We start from the raw sequence: 16,522 nt of genomic DNA on the forward strand, positions 1-16,522 counted from the left end.
TGATCTCAGATTCACATTCTCACATTACACATTGTAATTTAAACAGTTTTTAATAAAAAAAATATTGCTTAGTGAAGGTTTAAATGAGAGCTAAACTGATAAAAAATGTAAAACTCCACAAAAATTCCTGTATTTATAATACTAAAGGCAGTCAGTCTTTGATTTAAATTTTCCTCAAACACACACGATAATGTAGATGTAATCTACATTATCGTAAACGGAATGAGTATGCATGTTATGTAACATGAAATGCGGCTGCTCCTGAATGACTGATAGTATCGGACACCGCTGGATACTGGCTGCCATTTTGATCTACTGGAGTGTCATTCAGCCACAGGGAAGATAGTAGCCTTAAGATTAGCAGAGTAGCGGTCACTGCTTTGAATATCCCAGTTGACTGGGACTAAACAGGAAGTTGGCTCTCTGCTCTGAACAGTTACTGTGCAAATACTCTGTCTGCTCCAGTGAAGATGTTCAAAGTTCAGTTCCAAGGTCTACATGTATGTATAATGATAACCCACCCCACTAAAACTGTCTAAGGCCCTTCATGGAAACAAGAGTGTATCCTTGACCAATCTGCGGGGTTAAATAGCAGCAGGTCATGGGCTTTGCATGCCAATGTGTTATCAGCTACATATTAAACATATCATGTTATTTTGCTGTGAGGGGAACATGAAAGAATCAATACAGTAATTAATGAGGGTGTCACATTTCCTTTATACTCATTTGCGTTCAAAAGCAGTGTCAAACCGATGATGCCATGCTAGGTTTTAGGACTTTTTCTACAACAATGACGTTTTCAATCAACAAAGAAAGTTCAGAACAAACAAGTTCTGTTTTAATATGTTTGGTCTTTGGCACATAGCATTGGAACCAGTATTATAGCTGGTGGCCATGTAGCTGTGCTACATCATACACAGGTTTTTCTGTGCATTTAGAAAAAGGTGATGGTCTCATGGTTTTATATAGAGATGGAAAGATGGATACTGCAGACTAATAATCTCTGTCTGGGCTCAGGAATTAGTTTGAAATGCCCCCTTTTTCCTGTTAATCGAATAAACTTTTGAAAGAGCCACAGCAAATGTATTGATTGTATTCCTGTGTAATTGCATTTTACTATAGGCCCACTTTATTAAGATCAGGCTCATGGTAAAATTACGATTTGGTTTTGTAACATGACATTTTCCAAACATGACATAGCATAGACAGTAAGGCAGAACAGAACTGGAGATAACAAAACTAGTAAAACATATCAGTCTACCTTCCATCCTTTTTGCAATCTTAAATATAATTAATGCTGCATTTTACACAAGAACCAGAATAAAATTAGGTTTGGATAATTATTTGTTTGTTTGCATACTGTCTCTGTGCAGGTGTTTCATGAACAGACTTGCCTTGTGTATTGGTTAGCTGGTACCTACTGCTTCCTGTTGGAATACAGCGTTATTTAGCAAACAGACTCCCGTAAGTGTAGTTTTGATACACTAATGTCATTTCTGCACATCTGGCCAAACAAACTATGATATCAAAGAACAACCTACTAACAAGATAGTGAAGATGTACAAAAAAACTCATTTTGAATGTTCCACAGATACAGAACATACTTCACCACAACATGCATTGCACAAAAACGCATACGCCTACTAAAAAAAAAAACCCATTTTTTTTCCCGTATTATTATAACAGCAGTGTCCTCACAAGATTTCTCTCTCTATCTTCTCTCTCTCGTATTTCTCTTAAAAATTAACATCTGTAAGAGAAATACAACAGCTGCTGTCACAGATAGTGGGTAGAAATAGTGGTACTTCGCCATCCACAAGTCAGCAAAATTTCAAAAACATAAAGTCTGTTTACTTTTCTGACAATGGGTTGAGAGCTACCAATCTTGTTTTCAGTCAGTGTTGGATTTTTATCTTATATGAGCATCATTTATTGCTTAAAAAATTTACTGTAGTGCATGTAGATGTAAATCTTTTTTCAAAATGCCCAGATGGTTAGTTTATGGCACTGCAATAAACTTTTGCTGAGATAGAAACGAAACCATGCAGACTGGTAGATAAGAAGGTAAGTAAACAGATACATAAACAGTAGATTGATCGAATAAACAGCTGAGCTCATAACCAGATAAAAGGAAGTGACAGTGAACAGGGCATGACTCAGCTCCTGGGCCTGTTTTGGTTACACAGACACGTTGGTTAGACAGCCAGACTGTGTGTGGGCGCTGATCAGTGGCAGCTGGCTGCAGGATGGGCCATGGGTGGTGTTGCCGTTGATCAACTGTCGCATGCTTTGTGCATTTGGACAAATGCTGACATGCTGACATGCTGAGTGCCAAACAGCAGGGCTAGGCAGTCCGCAATTTATTGTCCTCTGTCAGCAGGAGAGCTAGACGGAGGAGGCGGAGTAATTTTTTTCTTTCTTTTTTTAAGAAACCAGAGGTGCTGTTTTAGTGCCCTGATGAACATGTAATGTGCACTCCTGATGCCTGATTGTGTTTGATGAGTGTCCTGTGCTCTGTGGTATTTGTGTCCTGTATGTCAATTTGTGTGGACACACATGAATCATACATTCTGTGTGTATGCATGTGTTGCATGTGGTCTTGGACTTTTGCATGTCTGTGCTTACATGCTGATCTGTATGTTAATGTGTGTATGTGTGTGTGTGTGTGTGTCTGTGTTGCTATACTCTGCTACCATCTTTAGGCAAAGGCTTAGGTTTCCTGGTAGTGCAAACTACAACGATTTGCCAACAAAGGCAGTGAAGAAGAAGAGTGTTAGCCAGTAAACATGGATATAAACAATGCATTACATCTTTTAAAAATCAGCTGTTCAAATGATTTATAAAGAAGGAAATGCATTCAACATGTTTGTTAGGTCTCAAAGCTACACTCAATGTGTTTGGTCAGAAACAGATTGTAAAAATCGTTTTTGTTTGTTTACAAGGAAACTCCATAGGGTACTGTTAAGTTCTACACTCTTGGTTCTAATGATGGTCTTTTTCAGTGAGAGTTAACTGAGCCATTCGATAACCAGCTTTGTGATACTGGCTATAAAGGTTTGCCAATGTTAGGCTCAGGTATCCCAAAGAGAGCCAGACTAAGCTGACCTTGCTTTGTGATATAAAATTCTTATCCTCTATGGCTCAGCAATAGAGTGGGTTGTCCACTAAACGCAGGGTTTGTGGTTCAATCCCTGGCTTGCCAAAGTGTCTTTGAGCAAGACCATGTGTGAATGGTGAGTTAATGGTTGAACGAGAATCAAACTTTAATGCTCTTTGGATAAAAGCAGTCCCTTTACCATTTACCAACATCAGTACCGCCTGCGTGCATGTGTATTTCTGCACTGCACGTGTATAGGTGTGTGTTTGAGTCATTACATTTGATGTTTGTTTGATACAGTACGCTATTTGTGTGTTATGTACTCGTACATGTGTGTGATGTGTCCGCTGTGCTTGCTGTGCAAAGCTAGGCAATTCAGCAGTCCGATGTCACACAGTGTCACCTGATTCAGCATCCCACACTGACACCAGCTGATATGTGCTGCCCTCTGCCTTCCCATAGCCTGACCATAGCTCGGCTGTGTGGTATTGACAAGCACACCCAAAGGCACACAGCACGCCACACACATCCCTGGTGCACAACAACTATACCGAGAGGCCATTTAAAAAGCCTGAAAGGTCAGGGTTAGTGGCTTCCATTTAAATCCAGATGAAGTTTGTCAAACCCACACAGTGCCGTTTGATTTTCTATCTCGTCAAGCCATTAGTGCTCAGATGGATGGTAATGTGTTTGCTTGTTTGTGTGTGTGTGTGTGTGTGTGTCTGTGTGTATGTGTGTATGTACAGACACGGGTACTGCGTTGGAGAATGGAGAGCAGGAAGCTCATGGGGCACAAAAGCCTGGTAAGATATATCCCACAATGCCCTTAGCTGTCAATCAGTCTGCTAAGGCCTCCTTGTCATCCTCATCCTCCATTAAGTCTTTTCTTGTCTTTTCAACCTTGTTTACTTCCTTCTTCACCTCTGAGCGCACGCGCGCGCGTGTGTGTGTGTGTGTGTGTGTGTGTGTGTGTGTGTGTGTGTGTGTGTGTGTGTGTGTGTGTGTGTGTGTGTGTGTGTGTGTGTGTGTGTGTGTGTGTGTGTGTGTGTGTGTGTGTGAGAACACACCCTTAGTATCATTAGTGGTGTTTCAGGGAAGGATGTGAGCTGCTCTTATGGCTTTCCAGCATGCTTTCAGGGTCCTCTTAAGTACAAGGCTGCTGCTCTTGTAATTCTCCTAATGTTTAAATTGAGGAGTTGAACTCAGGAGAATGCCAAAAAAACAGGAATATACTCATTTTAAAGCCTTCAGCACACTGCCAGGAATAGAATTCTGTTGGGAATTCAGCCTCCGTCTTCTTTGGGCTCCAAGTACTCAAATATAAATATGTTTTTTTTCAACAAAATAATACTTCAATAATACTTCAATCAGCCTTTAAAATATCCAGCAAATTTTACTTATTTTTTTTATAGAAAGTAAACTTGCCCAGGTTACTAAAACCCCAAATTCTCACAAAAAATACCAAGGACATGGCCCAGCGAAATAAAAAATACATTTTCCACGTGTGTCCACATGTGAATTGATTTGGGGCAACTATCTAACCCCACGCTTCATTTGAACCTCACTTTGACATTAGCTTGTTCGTTGTAGTAGCTTACAGAACGTGGGGTCTCCAATTGTGTGTTCTCTCACTGCCATTTCATGGAGCCTTGCCAGGACAGTCTCATTTTTCTACAAACAAAAAAATCTTTTCATCAGGGAAATTTAAGACCCCATGACCACATAAACATCCAAAACACAGTGGCTGTAAGAGGCAGTTCACGCAGCATAATTTTTCTTAAATAAAATAGTTACCAATGAACTTGAGTATAACAGGTAAATTACTTTTTTTTGAGAATAGTTGTTGTACGGTGCTCCAGGTGGATTATATCTAATGACCACATATACTTTTGGGTAAACTGTCAATCCACAAAATAACTATAAACTACAGCTGTCAGGTGGATTTAAACACTGACGTAGACTGCCCTTAGGTAGACTACATACTTATCACCTTGATCTTCTATCAAGAAGGGGCGTGAGACTTCATTGTAAAGCTTGCATGCTTTTGTTCCGAGCAGCCGAAATCAGTGACCCTAAACATTTGATTAAAAGTGTCACCTCTCCATCAATGAAAGTTGTATAGCTGCCTTTCTACAGCTCAGGAAAAGACAGAAAAGAGCTAATAACTAAAGACTTAATTTTCAATCAGTTGTGAAATGCAACTGATTAGTTAATTCTCATAATCAATTCAAGAATAAGATTCTTAATTGACAGCAGGAAACTGTAGCAGCTGCACTGTTTTTAATAAATAAAATAACACAGCCATTGAAACCCAGTTGCACAAGTTCCTTGTACTAAGCACCCCATTTATTGCTTATAATGTGAATAAATTGTTCTAGTGTTATCTCATATCGTAGATAATTAGCTGCACAGAAGAGATGCGGCTCTATAGAGGAATGCTTATCTTGTATAATGAACAAATCCTCCATTTTCCCCTCTGGCTGTCTGCTTATACCGAAACAGACTCAGAGGAGATATGTGTGGTGCATTTTGGAAATTAGCTCATCAGATTTTCTGTCTTTTTTTCCCCATTTCTAAGCATCCATACTCCTTACATACTCCTGTTCCTCATTTCACTTTTGTCATCACGCAGTAGTTCCTCTGCATTTGGGCAGAGAAAGGAGTTTGCATGAGGGTATGAATTAGTATGTGTAGTCTCCCACAGCTGCACGTATATGAAAAGTACAACATATTGTACAAAATTGTTTACCACAAGTCATTTCACCCTCAAGATTTGTTAAAAAGTTAGAACTCTAACCCATTTATAAATTAACCAAACAGGGGGGGGCAGAAGTCTTTCACAGATCTGACATATAGACTAAACGCTTCTAGGGTGATGACGTCTTTGATGATGAGGCCATTAAACTTAAACTGGCCTTCGCAAGGTTCTTCCAGCATGGCACAATGTCAGCAATAGATCAGTGGTCCTGAAATCTTGTACAGCAAGTCCTTCAATCTGGGCAGTACGGCTGTGCCAGTATAGATCTTTTGTGTGGTTACCCCAAATTTAAATCCTGTATTGGTTGAAACTGAGTAAAAGAGTCTGGAATATGAATATATTTATATGAAACATTTTTTTGGGGGGGGTTTCTACATCGTAGTTGACTGCGAGCAAAGGTTATTACAAGCTTTGATGCAGGCTCAACAACAAAATAAGAAGTATAGCTTACCTTGGTGATGTATTGGAGATTTTACCTTTGCCCAAACTGTAAGAGCCTGTCACCTTAGGTTTTCATCTGACCAACTCAAGGTGGCTGTTCACAAGGACATCTTTAGCCGTAGGCTGCCTAGGCAGTCTCCAAGGGCGCCTCCAGCTGTTTCACAAAACAAAGCCTATAATGATAAACAAGGAGGACAGCCAGAAAATTAACATAATGCCACTGATGTCATGAGATAGCAAATCCAGGCATTTCTATATAGGTAGCCTGTCATCTATAAATCCAGATTTTTGCCCGTAGAAGGACAGCTGTCAAAACACTGAAGGCTTTGCGAGCCAGAGCCAAGAATAGTGGTTAGTTTCAGTAATATAACAGCAGAGGTGAATGAAGTAAAGTTGCATCTGTGTCAGTGAACACACCTTTACAGTGCTGCTGTCAGTGTGGCATTTTGTAAATGCTTCATTACTAGGCTACAAAAGATTCACACTGGCATCCTCTCTCATGATGTAGGTCCAAAGTGTGCACTGAAAGTCTTATATTTAAGGAAAAAAAATAAAATTAAAATAAATATTGTATTGTAAAATATGGTCAGGACAGCCATAAGTGAAAGTCTCATATTAAAACGGAGACTGTAATGTAGAGGCATCAAAGACACAGATAGGTTGTGTTCTATATCATATCGTCAATATAGTTAAAACCAGGATAATACATAACAGGTCATCAAAATCTAGGTCATCCAAATGTCCAGGGACTGTTCTGGCTGCCCATATCTTTATGTAGACCTACTGTATATTACAAGTCAGTACATGCTAACATTGTTGACCGAGGCTTAAGGAAGCTGTAATTGCTTCACGTTAACAAAAGCTAATAATCTACTAAACAGAAGTTTGTCCATAAATGCACTGACTTCCATGAGTATATCCAGTGGTATTGACAAGATGCGGAAGTTACATTGGTGCCAATTTCACTGTACACAAGAATGGAGGAGAAGTTAATTATGTGCATCTTTGAGTTCCAGTGTTATCTAACTCTACTCTCAATCTTACTGGGACTTCAGAGATGATGAGTTTTCCAATTTACAAAATCAGCGTTCTAGTTAACTGTTGTGTAGGATTGTCATGTAATGCTTTTCATCCTATGCGCTACCTCACGAAAACTACGCATGCAAGTGCATATGGTGTGATAGCAGCACCTCAGTGGTTGGCCACTAGAGAATAGCAGTGTCAAGAAGTGTTAGTTTGTATTGCCAAAAACTTAAACCTAAGTTTAACTTAAAGTGACACTAATGAGCTCACCTCACAGTAGGCATCACAGTATTGTTGTATTGTGGCAATGTGGTAACCGTCTCAGCCCTGTTTAGCAAGTTACCAACCTGCTAAGGAATTAAACTGGCACTGAGTGAAACTGTTCCTCCATTTTCCACTGAATACCAGTCAATAGAAATGCGATGTATGAAGGTTGAAGCTGTCAAACCTTCCCACTGCCATATTCACATTCTTGTATGATTCCACTGAGAGGACTGAATGGCTAGGTGGGGATGGATGCTGGTGACAGTGGGATCTGCATGTAAATCAGACATCTGTGTTGGCATGTTGACCGCTTTGCTGTATGGCTTTTTGCATGGCATGGGTAGTTTGTGTTACCATTGTTATAGAGCTGTAAGTGTGTATTACTAATAGAGAGAAATACTGTTGAACTGATGTTCGGTGTAAGTTCTGGTTAATTTCTATCTCTGATTTCCCACCATGCTGATATGAAAATATCAGCAGTAATAGAAAAGTAGTATGAGGTGAGATTAATTGTAATTTTTTTTCAACGTGCCTACTTTAGTAGACAGAGCATCTGGCTTTGTCTAGGTGGGTTGGATCCATCTATCATTGTTTTTTCAGCAGACCCCAGAGAGAGGACGCACTACAGAGGCGAAATAAGTAGTAACTGGGTCAGAGAATTGAGAGCGTAAGCTGAATCCTGACAGCAGATGCAGATGTGTGTGTATGAGTGCGTATGTGCTGAGATGCTGCATGTCACCTCTGCACCTCTGCTGCATGACACTACTGCATGGCATGTAAAGTATATGGTATAGAGTATCTTCCCAAATATTTGACCAATATAAGATGATGAGCACCATTAAATCTGGCATACTACCTGAAGCATGAGATACAGTAAATTTGGCATTTCTCATGTTGGTCAATTATTTGACATTCGTTAGATGAGTTACAGTTGATTTTGTGACAGCTTTACTAACCTGCTTTCTTCTATTTTTTCCCCTTACCCCTTTCTCTCATCCTACTTTTTTCTTCTCGGTCCTCTACATAAACACATTTTGTTATATTTATGCTTTTTTAAAAATCTTCATTTCTCTTTTATGCCATTTTTATTATTGTTTTCTCTCCGTGAATGAATCACCTTTTAATTATGCACTTATCTTTTTACGCTTTGCCCTCTCTTCCTTGTGACTGCTGTCCACACCATTCATTTACTCTGCTTCCCACTTCTCTCCCTTATTTTTCTTTCCTCCTCCTTTCTCAATCCCCATGCTTCAGAGGACTAGAACCCGCCTCCATCACCATGCCGATTGTCAATCAGCTGTGCTTCCGCTTCTGTGCACCTCCTCCCTCTCCCTGTGCAACCTATACACACATACAGTATACACGCACACACACACACACGCACACACTCACATGCGCATATGCACACACAGCCAGGCCATGCTGTTCTGACTTAAGCACATGCTGTTCCTCAAAATAATGTGTTGGCACACTGTGATTCACTCCAATGGGCAAACTTGGTGTCTCTGACACACAACGTTTTTTGGACATACACACACAGTCACATTTGAATTTCAGTGTGTATTTTTTTGTTTTTGTCTATAGTTCTTCTTGACCCAAAATTACAATATTTCCACTGTGTCCACTGAAATGTTCTTTTCTTATCTGGCCTTGTCTTGTCTTTCTGATCACTTATTTGCAAATCAAGTTTATTTGTCCAATATTAAAAAAATATATAGAGATTCAATTTAACTTTATAAATTTAAAAGCCTACGGTGGCATAAGAAACAAATTAATATTACAATCATTTAATCGCACTGAAGCAAATACAGACAGTAAGTTGATATGTCTATGTCCTCACATACACGCACACACAAACACACTCAGAGGCACAGACACCATCCAGCAGCCAGCCCGTGCCCTCCTGCATGAAACCTTTCAAACTGAGTTGCCAGTGCTGCAAGCCTGATCCGTCAACACCCTGCAACCTGCACACACACAAACATACTCAGATATTTAACCACCAAAGGACTATTTGTATTTTTGACAAACATTTTTTTTCTCCTTTAATGAAATGCTTTGGTCACCTTTCCCCCAAATTTCTGAGCTGTTGAACCAGGGCTCGCTATCTACTTTGCACTAATTTTCATTGTTTTCTTAACCAAATAGATAGAGAAGGAAATACTAAAGCCAGCAATTCAGTGGACAATCATCCATTAACTAATCATTGTAAAGAATGTAAGAGACGTCCCACTAGTCTTTGAGCTGTGTGTTCCTTTTAGCTGACGATGAGCAGTAAATCTGCATTTCTTTAGTTCTTAAATATTTCTCAGAGCCTCAGTTTAAATAAACAAATTTCAAAATGTTGTTTATTTTATTTGCTTGCCTCCTTGAGTCGTTACTAATAACATTATGTGTTTCTTGTGTCTTTTGCTTTATTGTGTTGTTATATATGCAATAAATTCAGTCTATCAATCAAACACTGAAAACGAACTTATTAGAATTTATAGAGATAACGGTGCTTTTAGCCACAAGCTAGAATAACAAACTTCTACTTTAAAGTGATCGGAATAGAGTAATAGGGTAATAGAGTTGTTAATGAGTCCTAGTAAATTATATATAAGGTTCTGTGGCATGCCAACAAGGCCAACTAAGGCTAAGACATTTTCTTTCATACTTTGACACGTTATTGGCCAAATAGAATGAAAATGTGAAAAGTGTAATTTGTTCATGAACACACTTTTAATCTGTGCAGTTTTAGCAGTTTTCTCAGTTTAAATCATATGAAACTCATATGATCTTCTAGAGGTTGTCAATGGACAGCTAAAGTCATTGAAGACCTCCAAAGAGAGATCTAAAGGGTAAAAGGTCAAGGTTAGCTACAGATTTAACAAAACTTTAGCAGATTTTTCACCTTGTAGTGTGATGCACTGTATATTATATGTGAATTTTGACTGTCTTATTTTTTGATGCATGAAAAGTTCATATACACAACCGGTCAAAAGTGTCAGGGAACCCCTATTTTTCCAGTTTTGACTGAAATATTAGCAGCTCAAGTGGAGTTACTAACCTTTAATGGTACAAAGGTAAGCAGTGAACTGCCCAAGGTTTAAAAAAGAACTGGTGAACTCACAGCTTTCCTGCAGCAGTGGAGGTAAATGAAGCTTTGTAAGTTAATGCAAACGATTCTTACAGGTTGATTACTTACAAACCCTCTGTCTGTCCAAAGGCAGTGTTGAAACAAACGTTGTTACTACACACTCTGATGCATTATTAGGATAATACTGTACTGCAGGAAATAGAACTGTATATTGCTATCCGAATGGTTAAAAAAAAAAGGGCAAGTTCAAAGGAAGACAGTCAAATGCATGGAGCTGGTTTGGAATGAACTGGACAGCATGTGAAAGCCAAGCAACCTGCAAGTGCAACAAATTCATGGGAACTTCTGCAACAGTGTTGGGACAAACTTTCCAAACAATTTTTCATTTCCATTGTACAAAGAACGCCATGAGTGTGTTCAGCTGCTCAATAAGTCATACATTTAGATTATATTTAGGATTTAAGATTTAAGATTCCATGATTCCTTTTAAAAAAAAATCTATATTATTTATTTAGTCAATGCTTTAATCTGAGAGTACACTGAGACATTACACTATATAAATTTCAGTAACAAGTGGAGCTGTTCTAAAACCTTTGACCGGTAGTGTATATTCCAAAGCGAGTTAGATTCTGCCTCTTTTATTTGTTTGATCCCAATAGTATCTATCTCAGAGTGTCCTTTCATAGATGTGCCTCTGTCTTTTATCTGCCTGCACCTTGTGCTAATAAACAAATATAATGTATAACCAACACTTACCTGGCTTTGGCTTTCGCTTCATTCTTCTAACCAACCTGAACTCAACTTCTTATCTAATGTCTAACTGCTGTTTTTTTTCCTTCTCGTGGCTCCTTTCTATTCCTGTTCCTTGCAGCATTTTTTATTATGTGCAGTATTATTTCCTGTTTCAGATATTCTCATACCTTAGCAGCTTTCTAAGAGAGCAAGACGCTTAGTCATACTGGCCGTAACCTTTGGAGGTGGTGGATTTTCACAGCAAAAGCTTAGAGATTAGTGTTTGCCGCAGGGAAATTATTTTCTTTCGCTTCTGCGGGATGCACCTCTTTTGTTACAAAACACATTACTATATTACTCTTTCCTTTCTTGGAAAGACAACAAAAAGAAACCAGCAATTCACTTGCTTTTGTAGTTATGGTTTAAAAGTACACATGGAAAAGGAAATAAAGGGAATTTTGGCTTCTCTAAAGAGCTTTGTAAGCTGTCAGTATTTTAAAGTTTTTTTTAAAATTACTGGCTGACTGGGTACAAACATGAAAGGAGATGTACCTCAGAAACACAGAGTAGAGAAAGATAGCATGACAGAAGCTCAACTCCTTTTTCTATGGTTTTCATTTAACTACATTGCACCATGCTCAGCTATACTAAAGAAAACCTCCACAACTAGAATTCCAACAAGTCCTCCAACCTAAACAACAAAAAAGGTCTTTTGTCATTGCCTTTCAAATTGACCAATTTGAGTGTTTTAGGATCTGACACCATTATCTTACCTTTCTACAATCACTATACAAAAGATTAATATGAACATTTTGTTATTGTACTCCTCTATAATTAAGGTTTAGGTCATAAGACTACTTGATAAAGGTTAGAGAAAGATTGTGGTGATGGTTAAAATAAACCACTTTCCCTCTTTGAGAGGAGACAGGCTCTCCTTCCTAATAGGTTTTGCAACACTGTAACAAGTGCATTTCCACCCACCTGTTTTCAAACATGAGCTACTGCCATATTGTCATCATATTTATCAAATAACTTTCCATCATTGATGTATTATAGGAACTCTAGCTCTCGTGTTACATCAATGTTTCCCCATCCTTTAGGTTTGACAGGCACTATTTTAAGTATGACAACTCACCTGCGTCTTCTGCGGTGGTTCAGTAGCATCCAACTGGAGAATTAGCACCACCAACTGTTTATCCAATTGTGGCCAACTTATTATGCAATATTCGTAGAACAGTAGTGGATGGAGACACATTTTGTGTGTCTCCAAGATAAATGAAGATAAATGAAGATACGTTTTGTTGAAATTTGTATGAAAATTTGGCTGTCATATTATTTCTTCCTTTTCATTTGACAGAAAAAGGTCATTACTTGCAGCGCCACAAGAGGTTTTTGTCCAGAAATCATAAAAATAGGTATTGAAGTATTGAAGTTTATTCCTTTAGAAACTGTATGTGTAACAAAACCATAGAAATCAAAACCTTCAGTACTTTCAGCTGGAAACATTTTATAGACTAAATGCCTGACAAAAAAATAATAAATAATCAACAGAATAATCGATAATAAAACCAATGGTTAATTGCAGCCCCATTTAAATATATTTTACCACTTAATGACATTGTTGAGTGGAGCTCCAGAAAGGTAGCTCTGAGATGAGTCGTCGTATTGCTCAGGCTTTGCCATCTACTTTACTGTAACCTCCAACCTCCTACTTAAAGAGTTGTGGTGTGGGTGATGTTGGGAGAAAAAGAGGGGTAGATAGATTGAAAAGGTCCTCTGTGTAAACAGATGTGCTTTTCAGTGGAGGGATCATCCCGTACCTTTCCGAGCGTACACCACAAACACACACACTTACGTGTACAAACATCACAAACCCAAAAGAGCTTCATCCTGAACAGCTGTTCTCCTACTTTACCCTTGAAGAGGATGACGAGTGAGTGAAGGAAGTTTCAAAAGTTGACAGGATTTAGGAGACAAAAGCAGATGGAGACTTCAGGAGTTGTGTAATAAAGCATAGGTAGACCTCGACTTAGGTACAGTACATTCTGTGCACTTGCCCACACCATCTGTGATAATGACATACATCATCTGAGGACCTTGAACTCCTGTCATGGCTGCTGCATGCTTTGTACAGTATGGATCGACTGGATAAAGGTGTTACATCATAGGCTCATTAGGAAAAATGTTTAACATGATGCAATTGGTGCGCAGTGAAGTTTGTCAACAATTATTTGGATGGGTTCCATTAACTTTTGTACAGACCTTTGTGGTCCCCAAAGGATGAATCCTACTGACTTTTTTTTCTTTTTTCAACCAGCAGATTAAAGTTTTCACTTATTCAGTTAAATATCTTGGCCTTTGCTGGGTTTATTTGTTACAGACTAGTGATGCTAAGAGAAGCCATTGTGATGCCAATGGCTTATTTAACTTGAGTAAGAAATAGAGAAGTCAGCTCAGACTCTAAAACTTACAGATGATTTTGTAAATGACTGTATTGGGAACTATGTAAATATATGTTTGGTGTCTAGACCTTTTCTCGACATCATCCCCTGGCCAGTTTTTACATTATTTCACTGCGTCTGAGGATCTAACTTTGGACCATCTTTGTTGTCTTAACAATGAGAATTACAGCCTTACAGAGCCACAGTCTTGCCTATAGACTATGTAGTACCACTGTTGCAGAAAGATTTTTTTTTTTTTTGGTCTGGTTTTATGACTGTCAATATCCTGTAAAAAGCCTCATGTTTTAATTTCATTCATTAACTTAATGCAACTAAAATCACGACGATTCAAAATATTGACAATAGTCTGTAAGGAATATGTAAAATGAAAAATCCTGTTGCTCTTGGAAAATCAGTCTTTGGGAGGTCAAACTCACCCTAGCCTACTTCTCATTATGTCACCTTCTTTTTATTTGATTTGAATACCATAACTCCTAACATTTGGCAGAGCACATTACCATCTTTGCATAATTCGATAAACTCATGCTGTCAGCCTCTTTTACTTGAAGAAGTGATGTGGTATAAATGCTGGATGAATATCCTTTAAATATTCATCTTTAATCCCTGAGCTGGGAGAAAACCTAATTCCTCCCTCACTGATGCGTCCTCTGTAGACAGAAAGCTTTTCATTTGTTTGAGTGTTTCTCACATGCAAAAGTGTGTGTGTTTTATTCTCAATGCCTATGTCTTGGTGTGTATCCCAATGTACATGTGTGTATGATTTTGACTGAGGAAATGTCTTCCTCTTTATTCTCATGTCAGAATATAGTATGTGTGTGAGGCTTCAGACTTGCCTTTGAGCTTCAAATGTGAAATGCTGTTAATATGAAACATCAACATGGCAACAAGTGATTCTTCTCCTCTCTGCTGCACTTTGAAGTGCAGCAGAGAGGCCATTGGCACTTGTTCACTTCATCTGTTGATTTGACAGGCACTGACTACACAATCCCTGCTGGTGGGAGCTTAATGCGGTCCCCCCCTTCTAGGCCTCATAGAATGAACTGTGATTCATGACACTTAGGAGTGCTGGTAATCAAGAAAGCTGAAATGCAAATACAGTATTAGCGAACAAAATGTAGAGGGTCGTCAGAAAATCTTTGCGGGGGCTCAACTCCTTTATCTTGCCAATAATAACTAACCAAATCTGACGTTAAGAAGGTAAAGAGAAAGTTAGTGTGGGAAATGAAATAGCCACAGAGGGATTGCCTCAGTGTTATTTTCCTCCTTCCAGACAGAAAAACACAGGCTTGTTTTCAGGCTAGTAAAAGGAGGTGTGGAAGATACAATGGGATGATAGGCTTGGATTCAAAGAAAGAAAGCCAGGATTGAGGAAGGAGAAGGTTTTCACAGGCAACTGTGTGTATGTGTGTGTTTGTTAAAGATACCTGCAAGTCCTATCAACCACCCGCTTCACGCAGAAACATAAACACTCACACACTACATAGACGTTGTCACATCCATTGCACTTCCCTTCTCTCCTGCCTGTCAATGCACATCACCCTCTCACACGTTGAATTAGTGCCATCACTGCATTAGCTTCCTGACTTCTCAACCTCCACAGCCTGTTCTCCTTCTCTGTCTTACAAAGTGCACAAACCTGCAATGTGTTATTTAGGAACACATTTGTAATCATGGTGGAAAAGAATACAGTAAACCAGAAAAACCGAAAAGTCCCAAAAATGTTTTGTAGCTGGTAGTTGGGACAGATGAGCAGTATTATTCCCTCCAACACTTTGGCTGGCTTCAGGCTATATCTGTCCATCCATATCTCCATTTTCTACAGCCCACACATTGCTAGAGCCAGATCAAGAATGAGTTGGAAAGGAGACAGGGTAAATGCTGGATAATAGTTTTAGTTTAGACCCATGTCTCAGTTTGTCTTTTTCTTAACAATGCAATGAAGTGAATGAGCCCAACTACAGAGAGCACAAAAAACAAGCGTCCCTCTTCCACTACCATCCTAAGAAAAAGTATTGCAATATCTGCTTCCCCCTGGACACACTGATAGATGAATTGATGGATGAAAAAATGGACAGATGAACATGGAGCCGCAAGGACTTAAGACATGACTAGTCTTGAATATACAAGCTTGACTCAAAACTCCCTTTGTTAGATGGAATGATCAGGTGGCATCAACCACAAATAAATGTGAAAGGGCATTAACAGCAACAAAAAGGATGCGTGATAGCACATGATTATTTTTTTCTATACATTTTACATTACATATAAAATTTGCATTTATGTATACATTTTTATTTGACATTTTGGAGCATGTGTCCTCTTTAGGCCATGTCTCTTTCAAATGCTGAAAGAATAGATATAAGGGAAAACTGAAAATTAACTCAGTACCAATGGATATTACAATGATGATGTCATGAATATCTAGCCCCAATAATACGACTGCCATTTTGTTTTACTTCATCCATTCAACTTGATGTAGTGTTCATGTTAGCCCTTTTCATCTTGTTTCGTTTTTTGTTTCATTTTTCCTTAATCAATCAGTAGGGGGTGACATATCCGTCTCACCAACGTCAGTTTTCATTGACTTCTTCTGTTACTGTTCACATTTGTACAGATTTCTAATCATGCCTACAAAGCACTGATTGGTTGATTATTTTCCAGCCAGC

The 16,522-nt window shown here is 38.7% G+C and overlaps 1 protein-coding gene across 8 annotated transcripts in view; it reads left to right on the top strand.

Annotated features, from left to right (window-relative positions):
* LOC120789773 (microtubule-associated protein 4) overlaps positions 1–16,522 on the top strand; it is a 122,068-nt gene that overhangs the window by 29,920 nt on the left and 75,626 nt on the right. For 7 of the 8 annotated variants that reach the window (XM_040126761.1, XM_040126763.1, XM_040126766.1 and 4 more), the window contains exon 3: positions 3,844–3,900. The exons of the other annotated variant lie outside the window; for it this stretch is intronic. In XM_040126761.1, coding sequence (XP_039982695.1) covers positions 3,844–3,900 — 57 coding nt within the window. The remainder of the gene's footprint in view (positions 1–3,843; positions 3,901–16,522) is intronic. 8 annotated transcript variants of the gene reach the window in all.

The sequence above is a fragment of the Xiphias gladius genome, chromosome 5 (assembly GCF_016859285.1).
Source record: "Xiphias gladius isolate SHS-SW01 ecotype Sanya breed wild chromosome 5, ASM1685928v1, whole genome shotgun sequence".
Taxonomy (NCBI): Eukaryota; Metazoa; Chordata; class Actinopteri; order Istiophoriformes; family Xiphiidae; genus Xiphias; species Xiphias gladius.